The sequence below is a fragment of the Cicer arietinum genome, chromosome 3 (genome assembly GCF_000331145.2).
Source record: "Cicer arietinum cultivar CDC Frontier isolate Library 1 chromosome 3, Cicar.CDCFrontier_v2.0, whole genome shotgun sequence".
In the NCBI taxonomy this organism is placed as follows: domain Eukaryota; kingdom Viridiplantae; phylum Streptophyta; class Magnoliopsida; order Fabales; family Fabaceae; genus Cicer; species Cicer arietinum.
Genome location: NC_021162.2, coordinates 48213534 through 48229210, shown reverse-complemented (window position 1 = coordinate 48229210; position 15677 = coordinate 48213534). Strand labels below are relative to the sequence as shown.

The following is a 15677-nucleotide window of genomic DNA, read 5'->3' as shown; positions in this document are numbered from 1 at the left end:
TTTATGTAGAAAAAGACAAAACGTTGAATAAACTCTATTTTATTCAATTCAATTGTACTATATCACTATCGTGTAGTTAATGAGTATATCACATCATAAAAAATAGAGGGAATCAACCAAATCCCATAAATAATAAAATAGGGGATCAAAAATTCGATTTAGAAATAAAAAAATTAAAAATTAATTTTGAATAAAAAATGAAAATTAAAAGTGAAAGAATGAATTAAACAAATGCAATAATATATTTGAAATTTACTTGTTTATTCAAGATATTTCTTAGTTTGTTTTTTGAACAACCCAAAATGAATATATTAACGCACATTATTCTATGTATAAGATGTGCCTAAAGTATCTAAAGAATCAAAATTGCAAAGGTAACTAAAACCCTACGGTAACTAAAACGTTTTACATGTATCTTGAGTCAATCCCATAATAAAAGTTTAACATTTTCAATCATGAGATTTACATTCAATGATTGTTGGTGGAAAATTGCCTCATTATTTTATTTTCATATTACACAAATTATTGCTAACCAAACTATGTTAATTCTTTATTGTATCACTCGACCACTTTAGAAAAAACCATCAAATTGGTACGCTGCGTAAGCAGGATTAACTACATGATTTGAAAATGCATTAAATAACTCAAACTAATTCAAAATGGTATACCAAAACAATAACAATAAAAAAAAAATGACATATTGTTTTTATTTGACAACAATCCACTACCCATTGTTGTAAATTTATTGTTTGGAATAATTCCCCTAGAAACAAATTATCTTTTGTAGGCAGTCTAGTTTGAAACAACCAACAAGAAAATAACGAAACCTTTGATGTATATGGATACCAAACTAAATTTTATAAAAGAAATATTGCAACATTTCTTCCCACAACATAGAATTTTTATATTCTTGTGTTTGATTTTCTTTATTTTTATATACTTGTTATGACATTGTGATTTTATATATATTTATTATGATTTAGTAATTAATATAAATTATTGATTTTATATTTATTTATTTCTTTTAATATTTCGACTATTCTCTGATGATGGTAATATTTTAATTTGCGATTTTGGAAAAATAAGTATTATTATAGGGGTTATTTTGAATATGAGGATTTTGGTTATTAATGTATTTTAAAATATTAATTACTTTAATTACTTTATTTTATAAAATATTAGTTTTGAAATATTAGTAATATTTTAGTAATTAAATTGTGTTTAAAAAATAGTGTTAAAAAAATAGTTTTGGTAATTCTTTGTTTTAATTAAAAAATAAAAATAAATAAAAGAAAGAAGTAAAATGTGTTTTATGGGTTAGGCCATATGTTAGAGTAAAATCTAATTAAATAATAATAAAATATTAATTAAAAATAACAATAAATAGTTATTAATGTATTAGTAATTAAAAGATTAATTACTATTTTGCGGCTGCCTTATTTGGTTTGAATATGAGGGTTTTGATTATTAATGTATTTTAAAAGATTAATTACTTTATTTTATAAAATATTAGTTTTGAAATATTAGTAATATTTTAGTAATTAAATTGTGTTTAAAAAAAGTGTTAAAAAAATAGTTTTGGTAATTCTTTGTTTCATTTAAAAAATAAAAATAAATAGAAGAAAGAAGTAAAATGTGTTTTATGGGTTAGGCTATAGGATAGAGTAAAATCTAATTAAATAATAAAAAAATATTAATTGAAAATAACAAGAATGAATGACATGAGAAACAAAGAATAACCGAGGACACAAAATAGGACAGCCGCACATTGAGAGAAAAAGAAGAAAATTGATATCGTTCATTGATGACTGTCCCATAAAAGTTTCTTCGTTTTCAATCAAATTTCAGTATGCTGTTTTACTCATTTAATTAGTCAATTAAACACACTTTCTTATATTTTTAACCATCCAATTTTCTTTCTAAAATATCCGACTTCTCTATTTGTGAAATTTGTTATTTTGCACCGTTCTTCTTCACTGTAAATTCGATTTGAGTGAAACCAATGCCAAAACAATTGTGTGAAAAGTGGCTATATTATCCACTGATTAGTTTTCTGATTTATGGTAATTTTCCTTGATCAAATTTTGAAATTATTTTTTAGAGTGTCTCCCCATAATTTATTTTTGACGTTTATCCATAAATTATCGAGTTAGATCGATTGAAAGACAAATAGTCAAAGAAAAAAGTTCGCTCTTGGAATCGTATTCGTGTGTGAAAGCGTCGAAATAAGGTAAGGGGTGGGAGAACGTTTGAATTCATGAATATAATATATCACGAGATGAACGAGAAAACCATATTTCTCAACGATTCATTTGGGGCTCATTACATACGACAATAGTTCTTTAAGTGATAAATTAATTAATATGCAAATATGAAAATTGTGAGATTAAAATATAGAATATAAATATTTGTAATGTGTTGATTGATTTAATTTCTTTAAATGTGTGGTATTTGATATTATTGTGATATTGTGTGTCGAATGAATTTTATGTATATGTTTGATTAGATAAGTTTATGTGATGTGATAATAAAAAATGAATGCATTAATTATGGTAATTTTATGTGATGATGATGGTGTATGATTAATAATTGTGATGCTATAAATTTGTGATAAGTTTTTGTGATGAGATACGATTGATGATAATGATGCTATAAATTTGTGATCAGAATACTGAAGTAACCCCATAGTTGAGGAAATAATGGTGATTCCAATTTGTGTTTGAGATGACGGTCTTAATGGAGTATCATAAGCCAACGAGGGGAGAAAAATAAATATTGAGAATTGTGAAGTGGAGATTATTTTGTCATCATATAGGTAGGGCCTGATAAGTCTAGTGATTATGGGGAAGTAAAACTGAATGAGCCTGATCGTGGCGGTTTGTTGTTGGGCCTTAAGGCAAGATTGTTAGACCTTGGAGGTATTCGGGTGGTGAATTCCTAGGTGACTAGGAGGTAACACTCCAAATGTCGGGAGCTACCATGCAACACACGTTTACCTCGATTGTCGCGTATATGTCTCTCGAGTTGAGTTGAGGGGATCTATGAGGACATGACCAATTTGAATTGTCTGTCCACCGGGATGGTGTCATAGTATCAAGCATCCTAACCAAGTTTTTCAAAGTTAGAATGGTACCACATTGTGAAGTAGAGTCTAAACTCATGCATATCATTGCATTTCTTTGTGATTGTTTTATTGTGATTAATGTGTTTCAAAAGTAATAATAATTTTTCTTAGATGATTTGATGTATATTAGAATGAGAAACTTATTTTACTTGAGTGACTTTGATGTTATAATATGATACTATTTGCTTAAATATTTTGATATATAGTAATGTGATTATGATACGGTCTTTTATGATTGTATGCGTGTTCTTCATACTTATATTATACTATCAACATGATTTCGAAACTTACATCCGTCGTCGTTTGTGTTTGACTTATTTGGCTATACGTTTGCAAAATCGCAGTTATTACAAGTTAACGAGTCTTGAAGTTCATATTTTGGAGAAGTCCCGCTCTAATAGGTGATACCAGGAACGAGAGTCATAAGTTGTATTTTCATTTATTTAATTACAAACAACTTGTATGAAAATCTTATACGTACTAGTAAACTTTTGGAATTAAAAAATTATAGTTAAATCAAATATATGGAGATTGCATTGTTTTATAACAGAAAAAAATTTAAAGTGTTCCTTTTGAATTTTGAGAAATGTAATATCCAAAATTAGTCATAAAAGTTTTATTTCCTTGAAAATAGATTTTTTTATCCGCTACAAATTCAAATTTAAATATTCTTATATAAGTTATTATATATTATTTTGAGATTTAGCGTGTTACATATATTATCCTGCAAATTAACGTTAACCAAAAGTATTCTACACTTGTCCATTAGACCCTCCTCAGACAAACAAACATTTTATCCACCTAGACCCCTAAACACCTTCGCGACCCAATAAATCTAACATAACAGTTACACACTACTCTATTTATAAATGCATATTAAATTACCTAATAAACTTCTCAGACAAACTCTCACCCAACAACCAAAGATCGTTCAAAAACAAAATATTTATTTCTTCTCCAATAATTCTAATTCTAAATTATTATCAAACAATCTCATCTCAATTCTCTCACTTCCTCTTTGAATAAAATGAATATTCTTCAACCACAAAGACCCCCCAACTCTACCACACTCTTCACCATATATTTATTAACAAGAATCTTAACTCAAATTTTTCTTGTCTCCATTTTCAATCTCATATATCATTTTTCCAATTGAATTATGTTAAAAACTCTAAAATCTCGCACCCCTAAGACACTCTCCTCTCGAGGGTTTGTTAATTTAAAATAACTTAAAACATGCATACAACATATAGGAGTCCCTAAAGATGGAGGAGGTTTTAGAGTTCGATCAATTTGCTTATAAAAAATAAAAAATAAAGAATAAAGAATATAGGAAGTTATAATAGAAAACTAGAAAATGTTTTTAAAATGGCAAATGTGGGTGTGAAAAAGGTGATGCCTATGCAAAGATAGTTTATAAAGTCAAACAGGACCAAATTCCCTTTTCAAACATGTGGATCCATACTAAATACAATAAGCCTCTCCACATGCTATCAGAACTCCTAACATTATTCGAGTTCCTTTAATTTATTTTGCCCCCACCACAGCCCTTCATAGACACACACTAATTCCTATAAATTCATAAGAATGTTGCAACATTGTTCAATGCCATGAAACAAAGCTAGCTGATTTTGAAAGCAATCGAAAACAAAGCTAAAAAAACCAAGTGGGTCTAAGAATCTCACTATTGTTTGTTGCTCAAAATAAAATGAGTGGGGAACACAATAAAAAGGGTATAGATATGATTAATAAGGAAAATAAGAAGAACATGAATGGGTCTATTTGGTCAATTTTCATGCATGCCGATAGAGAAGATTTGTTCCTTATGGTTTTAGGTATCATTGGAGCAATTGGTGAAGGCTTCACCACACCTTTGATTTTGTATCTATCTAGCCGCATGATGAATAATATTGGGAGTTCATCTACCATGGATGGAAACACTTTCATTCATAACATCAATAAGGTACTCTTTTTCTTTCTCTTCACACACTCACATCACATGGGTTTAAAATCTCTCAAATCACTGGAAATTTTCAGGAGAGAGAAAGATATTCAATGAATAAAATAATACTCCCTTCAACTTTAAATAATAAAATTAAATTATTAAATTAAAGAAAGACTTCACAAGTTTCATCTTAAATATATGGATTTTTTTTACTCAATTTTACTTATCATTCAAAATTGGAGAGAGTATTATTTTTAAGGTCATACTAATAAGTTTTTTAAAGATACTTCTTAATGAATTAAAAATGAAAATCAGTTGTATGAAAAAGATCAAAATTTTAAATTTTAAAAAGTTGAATACATCACTTTTAAGATAAAATCTATATTTTTAGTCCAGACACTCATTAATATTTCCTTTATTTTTGTTTTATTTATTGTGATACTACAAAAAAATAACTGTTGTTTTCATTTCAAAATATATGAGAAATTGGAAGTCCTTGTAAAAAAACGATGTTCCTATAAACAATGTACTCGCAAAGTACACAGAACCAATAATTCTTTTTTGAAAAAATAAACAACAAAGTCCTCAGAAATATTTAAGCGCCAATAATTTTGTTTTAAATTTGAACCTTTTATTTTATTTTTTAACAAAATTTGAAACATTAGAAAATTAAGTGATTAGAGAGAGCCTAATTGGGCCCATCCCTTTTGGAGCTTGACGTTAAAACCAAAAAAAAAAAAAAACCAACTCCTCTACACAGAAAATTTGATTGAAATTGAATAGTACAAATTTAAAATTTAATAAATAAATAAAAACCATTTATCAAAATTAAATAAATTCATTTTCAAGGAATATCTAACTGAATTTGGCTTAATTGATGATGCAGAATGCAGTTGCTTGGTTATATTTAGCCAGTGCAACTTTTGTTGTTTGCTTCCTTGGTGAGTTTTTTAAAATTTAATTTATTTTATGATATATGTTTTTTTTCATCTACAGCTTGCAAAAAGTAATAATGTTGTTAATTTATCTTTCTTGGTGACATTATTAAGAGGGCTATTGTTGGACAAGAACAAGTGGGAGACAAGCTGCTAGAATGAGATATAGGTATCTGAAAGCAGTTCTTAGACAAGAAGTTGCTTATTTTGACTTGCAAGTCACAAGTACTTCTGAGATTATCACTAGTGTCTCCAATGATAGTCTCATAATTCAAGATGTTCTCAGTGAGAAGGTGCTTTCATATTTCATTTTTGTCTTTACATTTTTGTTTTTTCACTATAATTAACCATTTATTTCTTGTCAGAAACCTAACAATTAAAATTGAATAATTTATTTATTAATAATTTGATACACATTATTAGAAAAAAAATAAAATAAACGACGAAAATTAATAATAAAAAAATATGTCTTTTTAATTTTGTTGTCAATAAATTTAGTGACGATTTAAAGAAGAATTTTACGTTTAAATTCTTATTTTTAAAGTGAAATATAATTTCGTTATATTAGTAATTTTTCTCATAATTATTGTTTATTTATTTTTATAAGAAGTTTATGCTCATTAACTACTATTTACATGTCTTAACATGAATTTGATTTCTTCTTAAAAAAAAAAACCAGGTACCAAATTTCTTGATGAACATTTCTCTGTTCATTGGGAGCTACATAGTGGCATTTACAATGCTATGGAGATTAGCAATTGTAGCTTTTCCATTTTTGATTTTTCTAGTGATCCCTGGTTTAATCTATGGCAAAACATTGATGAGTTTAGCAAGCAAGATTAGGGAAGAGTATAATCGAGCTGGTATAATTGCAGAACAAACAATATCTTCAATCAGAACCGTTCATTCATTTGTTGGGGAAAATAAATCAATGATTGCATTTTCTGATGCTTTAGAAGGATGTGTTAAATTGGGTTTAAAACAAGGTTTGGCTAAAGGTTTAGCAATTGGAAGCAATGGTATTGTTTTTGCCATTTGGTCTTTTGTGTGTTATTATGGTAGTAAATTGGTGATGTACCATGGTGCTAAAGGAGGGACAGTTTTTGCAGTTGGAGCAAGCATAACTGTTGGTGGACTGTAATTATATCTTATCTTATCTCATTCATTTCAATATTTCATTTTTGCTTTATTATTTATCTTTTGACTCACCTTCATATGAACATAATTTCAGTTTTAAAGATCTCAATTAGTTTTTCTAATATTAGAATTATTTTTTTCTAATTCTGATTTTTCACAGCTTAATACAACTCAAAATGTAATTTTTTTTTACATATTGGCATGTTCTAATATTATTTGCTGAACTATGTACAAAAATTTTCATGGTCAAATATTTTTATAACATATGTATAAATATTTTTACATAATCAATCATTTTCTTGTAAGTAACTCTGTATTTTAAAAACAATTTTCTTACTAACAAGAAAATTACTAAGCTTTTTCTCATTTAAGTTACAAATTAAAAAAAAAATGTATACTAATTTAGTGATATATGTTTGTTACTATTATAATGTGAAACAGAGGATTAGGGGCAAGTTTATCCAACATAAAATATTTGTCAGAAGCAATTTCAGCTGGTGAACGCATAAAAAGGGTAATAGAAAGAGTTCCGATGATAGATTCTGACAACACAACAGGAGAAACATTAAACAACATTTCTGGGGAAGTGGAATTTGACCACATAGACTTTGCATACCCAACAAGACCAGAAACCATTATCCTTAAAAATTTATGTCTCAAAATTCCAGCAGGTAAAACAGTTGCATTAGTTGGTGAAAGTGGTTCAGGGAAATCAACGTTGATATCGCTATTACAGCGATTTTATGATCCAATTGGGGGAGAGATACGTGTTGATGGAGTGAGTATTCATAAATTAAAGATTAAATGGTTAAGGTCGATTATGGGGTTGGTTAGTCAAGAGCCTGCTCTTTTTGCAACAAGTATTAAAGAGAATATAGTTTTTGGTAAGGAAGATGCTAATGATAATGAGATTCTTGAGGCTGCTAAGATTTCTAATGCTCATGATTTCATTAAGTTGCTTCCTCATGGTTATCACACCCAGGTGACTTCAATCATCTTGCTTTGTTTTTATTTATTAATCTTAACTAACTTGCCATATAATTTATTTGTTTTTTTCTTCTTTATACTTCGCATATAATAAGATCAAAGTACATTTGGTTTTTCTTAATTAATTATTTTTTAATGTTTTTATGGCTTTCATTACCGTCATATGTCTTTGATTAAAATATTTATTTTTTATAAGAAAATATGTTTCAACTGAGTTATTTTTAATAATATTTATTCTTATTTTTAAAATTAAAAATATATATTTATTTTTAGGTTTGAGATTTTGGTAAGTCATGAAAGTAATCATTTATTTTATTAAAAAATAAATTACAGACAATTTTTAAGAAAAGTTTGTCCTTAAATTAAGTTTAACCATATCACTAATAATATGATCAAATGTAATTTATTTTTCAATACTTGGTTTTTTTACAAAAACTAATATCACTTATTTATTAAAAAATGTAGAGTTTTTTTTTAATGGAATATACTTCAATTCCCAAATCACATCCCATTGACATGTTATTCCGTAAGAAATGATCCTCTACATCGAATAACCTTTTCACTAGAAAAAAAAAATACAAGAACTTTTTGAGAAAAAAAAATAAAGAAATAAATTATAAACAAATTAAAATATGCATAATAAAATAGGTAAATGATTATATTTAATCTATGAAATCCATAAAAAGTAAATTATGAAGATATTAATGAATAATTTGAGTATACAGGTCGGAGAAAGAGGTGTTCAATTATCAGGCGGACAAAAACAGAGAATAGCAATTGCGCGGGCAATAATCAAGAAGCCACGAATCCTTCTTTTAGATGAAGCAACAAGCGCGTTAGACACTGAATCAGAACGACATGTTCAACAAGCACTCGACAATGCAACAACCGGTTGCACCGCCATCATCATCGCCCACCGTCTCTCCACAATCCAAAACGCCGACGACATCGCCGTCATGCGCGACGGTAAAGTAACCGAAATCGGGTCACACGAGCAACTTCTCCAAAATAGTAACGGCTTTTATTCTTCCCTCGTCCGCCTTCAACAACTGAATGAATCCAAAACAGAATCAGAGGAAACCGTTACAACAACTTTCACGCGCTCGGTGGACCCTACCAATTCAGTTGAAAATGAAAACGTGGATATAAAGATGGAAATTGAAATGCGTAATACGGCGTCGTTTTGGAGATTACTTTTATTAAATGGTCCTGAATGGAAACAAGCGGTTATGGGGTGTTTGAATGCAATGGTATTTGGTGCGGTTCAACCTGTTTATGCATTTGCAATGGGATCAAATATATTTGTGTATTTTAATTCGGATTATGAGGAGATCAAAAACAAGACTAGGGTTTATTCACTTTGCTTTTTGGGACTTTCTTTGATCTCTTTGGTGGTTAATGTTGGACAGCACTATAACTTTGGTTACATGGGAGAGTACTTGACTAAACGTGTGAGGGAAAGCATGCTTTCTAAGATACTTACTTTTGAAATTGGATGGTTCGATAGAGATCAAAACTCTACTGGTGCTCTTTGTTCTCGTCTTGCCAATGATGCTAATGTGGTACGTTCTTTACTTTCTGACATTATACATAAATTTAATTTTATCATTGGATTAATAATGAAACTATATTATTTTAATATATTACTTTCCTTTTGTAATAATATAGTTTAAAATTGATAGTATGACATAGTTAAATATATAGCAGTCACGTATTAGACGAAAGTATGAAACTATTTTGTTTTATAATATATGTTCATTAAATTCTTCAATTATACATACATAAAAATAAATATATTGTTTTTGGGAAATTAAACAATTAAAAATATTGTGTTATTTTTTTCTTCAAATTTTATGTGTTTAGAAATTTTATTATCTTGTACTAAAAATTTCTAACAATAATTATTTTTTTGTTCCAAGTTCTAACAATAATCATATTAACAACACATTGATTGTTCGTTTTTTTATAAAGCAACACATTAATTATTAGTATAATTCTTTTAATTTTCAACCAATAAAAAATAATATATTACCATATATTGATAAATGTGTTATATAAGAATATATTGTTGTAGTAGTCATTTTTAGCAAAAAGTGCACATATCTACACCACATAGAATGGAATAGGTATGCATCGTCACGTGGAATGGATAGAAGTTATTGAAATGTCATTCATATTTATATCACTTATGCAAACGCAAATTGATGTCTGGATAAGAAAAAGAAAAAAATCATAAGAGGAAAAGAAGTAGAGAGAATAATACAATATATGGGATATTTTAATAATGAAATGGGAAGAAAGATAAAGAAAAAATGAGATATAAAAATGTCTAAGTATAAAAGCTTTAAAGTTAAGATTGTTACCTCTTTTTCGTACATTATTATTTCTTTCTTTCGACCAAAGAAAGAAAAGAGAAGACTCCACAATGCAGGTCACATCCATTTCACATTTCCTTATTCCCTTTTCTGATTTATCAAAATGTAAATGAAAGATTCTTATAACGAAATAAAAATAAGCTCAGGTGTGGGTATATATTTTTGTACATTGAATATCTATTTTCTTAAAATTTAGATTTTGTTCCACTACTAGGCGTTTGTTCTAACCACTCGAAAGGAATATTTATCCAAATATTATAAAGAATGTGTATACTTTATTTGAATCTACATAAAGAATTTTATTTATTTTATTCTCGAATCATTAAAATAATATATCCTATAAACTATAACTTTGTTTAATTTCTTTAATTTTAATATAATCATTTTTAATTTTGAAATAAAATTAAAAAATATAAAGTATAAAATCATAAATAACAATTAGTTTGTAATGATAACCAATTTCAAATAATCTTTAAAAATACATACGTATAATTATAATTAATAAACTGTTGAATATAAAATTTTCTAATCTTATTGTTAAATCTATCTATATTATATAATATATATATATATATATATATGAAGAAAATAACAAGTTTTGATGTGATTTTCTCCTTTCAATTTAATCTTTATTTAAATTATTTTATTTATAATTTCTTAAATAATTAAATAATCATTTTTTATTTAAATATCTAAACATAAAGATAAAAATGTTGCAGAGTTTGTGTGTAAGGTTTTTTTTCTTTTCGATTTTATTATTTTATTTATAATTTCATTATTAAATTTTTTATTACTTATTAATTAAACAATTGATTTTTTTATATATAATTGTATAAAAATTTGTATTCATGGACGGACCTACATATTGCGGTGGGTGAGGAATGACTTAAACTTAGTTTAAAAAGAATAGTACTTAATTCACTAAAAAAACAAATAATTTGATAAAGAGAAACATGGACTGTCTCACTATAACATAGTGTGGAGTGGCTTGCATTATGTTATAGATTTTGTCTCTACTATGTTTTTATATTTTTTAAATTTGTGAGGTACTATTATAATATATATATAAACATTATAAACACAAATTTAAATGTGTTTTTTATTGAAAAATGTTATTTAGTAAGTTAATTTAGTCCTCAAATATAATTTTTGTTGGTCAATTTAGTCTATCAAATCAAATTACTAACAAATGTATGACATTTGAAGATGTGTTTATAATTTTAATAAATTCATATACTAACATATCACGAATTTAAAGACACTTGAAAGAGAAATATGGTGCTCTCATAACTCAAAATATATGCAACCATCACTTCTTATAATTTCTATTACTTTTATCGGAAAAAACCAACAGTCATACAAGTCAATGTTTGTCACAATACTAATATGACATATATATAATTAAATTAAAAAAAATTATTTTACATACAACTTTTATGTTAACTTTATCGCCGCTACGAGTGAAAGTCTATCAACCTATGCAACTTCATAATAATTTGATAATACTACAGTTATAAATTTAAACTAAAAAAAAAAAAAGATTTAAACTATGAAATTAGGAAACTTATATCGATGAATATTTAAATTACAAATGCTTAAAACTTTAAATTGAACAAGAGGTTCTGACACCATGACTAATAAAAGTTTTCAATTTACTTTTTCATGTGGTATATAGATATTTTATTCGTCACTATTTGCCACCAAACCCAACATTAATGGACGAATCAGTCATGTTATTATCACTTTAATTTTATAATTAACTTTTTGTATATGTTAATCTAATCCTTTGCTAAAATGTCCCACCTTATATGCTTAGTGACTAATGAGTGTTACTGTGATTAATTGTGACAAATCTTATTTTAGGTGAGGTCATTAGTTGGTGATAGAATGGCTTTGTTGGTACAAACTTTCTCAGCAGTTGTAACAGCATACACTATGGGTCTAGTCATTTCATGGAGACTAACAATTGTTATGATAGCTGTTCAACCTATTATAATAGCTTGCTTTTACACAAGACGTGTACTACTAAAGAGTATGTCAAGTAAGTCCATTAAGGCCCAACAACAAAGTAGCAAATTAGCTGCTGAAGCCGTTTCAAATCTTAGAACCATCACTGCTTTTTCTTCTCAAGATAGAATACTCAAAATGCTTGAAACGGCCCAACAAGGCCCAAGTAATGAGAATTTTCGACAATCGTGGTTCGCAGGTTTTGGGCTTGGGTTTTCGCAGTTCCTCACGTCTTGTTCTTGGGCCTTGAATTTTTGGTATGGAGGGAAGCTTATTGCTGATGGGAACATAACAAGAAAATCTTTGTTTGAGAGTTTTATGATTGTGGTGAGCACAGGTCGGGTTATAGGTGATGCTGGAAGCATGACTAAAGACCTTGCTAAAGGTTCTAATGTTATGGACTCGATTTTTGCCATCCTAGACCGATGTACAAAAATCGAGCCTAACGACCCTAATGGGTATAAGCCCGATACTTTAATGGGCCAAATTGAATTTTGTGATGTTCATTTTGCATATCCAGCTAGGCTAAATGTTGTTATCTTTCAAGATTTTTCAATTAAAATTGAAGCAAGGAAATCAACCGCATTAGTGGGACAAAGTGGATCAGGAAAATCAACAATCATAGCGTTAATAGAGAGATTCTACGATCCATTAAAAGGAATCGTGACAATAGATGGAATTAATATAAAATCATATAACCTAAAGTCACTAAGAAAACACATAGCACTTGTGAGCCAAGAGCCAACATTGATAAATGGGACCATAAGAGACAACATTGCATATGGAACAACATGTGACAACATTGATGAAATTGAGATCATAGAGGCAGCAAGAGTAGCCAATGCTCATGATTTCATAGCTAGCTTAAAAGATGGGTATGAGACATGGTGTGGGGACAAAGGGATTCAACTTTCAGGTGGTCAAAAACAGAGGATAGCAATAGCAAGAGCCATGTTGAGGAATCCAAAGATGTTGCTACTAGATGAAGCCACAAGTGCATTAGATAACCAATCAGAGAGGGTAGTGCAAGATGCATTGAATAGAGTAATGGTGGGAAGGACTAGTGTGGTTGTGGCACATAGGATGAGTACCATACGCAATTGTGATGTTATTGTTGTGTTAGATAAAGGGAAAGTGATTGAGATTGGAACACATGAAGCTTTGTTGGCTAAAGGACCTTGTGGAGCTTATTACTCTTTGGTAAGTCTTCAAACTAAAAACGCAACCACAACCAAAGACACTACTAATTAAGGTAACAATATTCTATCAACTAAGTGAGCAAATCAAATTAACTTCTAGATGTTTTTGGTGGCTTGCAATTGCTATTCCATTTTTGTTTCATGGGGAAAAAATAGCTAGTGATTGATATAGGGATGTTTTAAATTGTGTTATTTTTCTTATTTGCACTTTGTATTATTCACAAATAATGCATATACATATCTATCATGTGGAATCCTTCTTGTATTTGATTTAGATTTTGAAAGAGGTCATTTTCATATACATTATATGATGCTTGAAAAATATATATATATTAGATTATACGTGAATACATTTGTAAGATGGAAACTCTAAGCATCGGAATGGATTAATTCGATAATCAAACTAACATAATCTAAATTGATCTAATATAGAAAAATATAAATAAAAAATAATTAGTTTGACCTATAAAATCTCATATTTATAGTAAGAACACATGTACTATTCGTGCTCAAAAACACAAAATTGATAACCTTGTTTCTGATGGACCCTTCCTCTTCTCTTAGGCTCATTCCCTTACTGATATTGCTCTAATGAAAATGAGTGCTACTTGTAAAGACATTTTGATGTTACAATAAGATATAGTATAAAATAGGATTTGATGACGAATGAATTGAGTGAGTATGCTTGTGAGGCTTACCCCTTATTTATTGTAGCCCTAGATTCCTAGTAATGTTGTGTTAGACTTCTTTTGATTAAGAGAAAAGGTATTTGACATGTTGTCACCGATTTCAGATAAAAATTGAAGTGTTTTCCTTATATATGAGTAATTAAGATTATTCATTGAACTTTTTATATTATTAAGTAATAGGTGGGGTTTATGATAAAAATCTCTTTGTATCTTGTTGTTACTAACGACTATCTTTATAGAAAAACTTTATCTAGATATTTGATCTTGCTTAATTGTCTAGACATTTTGGGCTTGATTGATGACTTGATTGTAATTGGGCCTAAGAGTCATGTATTGAGATGTCGAGTTTACTACTTGTCACCCCCACATATACCTCCCACCCCTAATACATTTAAAGAGACTATTTTACTCTTTTTATTATATATAAAAATATTTTTTTCTTTTCACTCACACATTCGAAACTTTAACAAAAATTATTAGAAAATTTTTAAATTTTCGAAGCTTTGGTTGATTATAAAATTTTCGGAATACAAAATAGTTTACTTTCGAAAGTTTGAATTAATTTATAATTTTCGAAATATAATTTTTTGTATTTATTAAATATTTTAAAAGTTTTCGTCTATAACAAAAGTTTCAAAATTTCAAAACATGGATTTTTTTTTTCAAAAGTTTCGAAAACCATATTTTTGAAATGTAATTTTAAATTTTGAAAATTTATAATTTTACTCAAATTTTCGAAATGTAAATTTTGTTTCAAAATAATGACATTATTTTTTGGAATTTCCTATTTTGAAAATATTTGGATTTCTGAAATTTTAATTTTTGATAATTTCCTATCTTTACATATAATAAAATGGGTAAAATAAATTTTTTTAAGTGTATTGAGGAGGTGAGAGATATAGGTGGAGAGTGACAAGTAGAAAACTTTGAGATATCATTAAATTGGACTTATCAAATCCATCTCAAGATATATACTATATGGTATGAATATGTAGATATGTGAAATTTTAAATTTAAGATACGATACAACTTCAATATCTTAATAAAATTATATATATATATATATATATATATATATATATATATATATAACTACAAACCAACAAATTTATTTAAAATATTTGTGGTTGAAACAAAAATTAGTTTTTTTCTTTCATAAAACAAAATATATTTTATTTTTGTTGTCAACAAAGAAGTTCTTATAACAACAAAAGACGAAGTGAATATTATGGATAGGGGTGGACCACGGGCCAGAATTGGGCCCAAAAACACCAACCGA

The 15677-nt window shown here is 27.8% G+C and overlaps 1 protein-coding gene across 1 annotated transcript; it reads left to right on the top strand.

The window, feature by feature from the left end:
* Positions 1–4716: 4716 nt before the first annotated feature.
* On the top strand, positions 4717–14015 carry LOC101489264 (ABC transporter B family member 15-like). Its single transcript, XM_004492172.4, has 7 exons — positions 4717–5087; positions 5956–6010; positions 6119–6297; positions 6684–7141; positions 7583–8123; positions 8854–9690; positions 12367–14015. The coding sequence occupies exons 1-7, from the start codon at positions 4833–4835 to the stop codon at positions 13759–13761; spliced, it is 3720 nt and encodes a 1239-aa protein (XP_004492229.1). The 5' UTR covers positions 4717–4832; the 3' UTR covers positions 13762–14015.
* The last annotated feature ends 1662 nt before the right edge of the window (positions 14016–15677 follow it).

What these genes read in the sequence shown, in the direction of transcription:
- LOC101489264 (XM_004492172.4), top strand. Translation starts at nt 4,833, where the DNA reads ATGAGTGGGGAACACAATAAAAAGGGTATAGATATGATTAATAAGGAA. An exon ending in AGCATAACTGTTGGTGGACT is followed by an intron (nt 7,142 to 7,582) that starts GTAATTATATCT and finishes AATGTGAAACAG; the next exon opens with AGGATTAGGGGCAAGTTTAT. An exon ending in TTGCCAATGATGCTAATGTG is followed by an intron (nt 9,691 to 12,366) that starts GTACGTTCTTTA and finishes ATCTTATTTTAG; the next exon opens with GTGAGGTCATTAGTTGGTGA.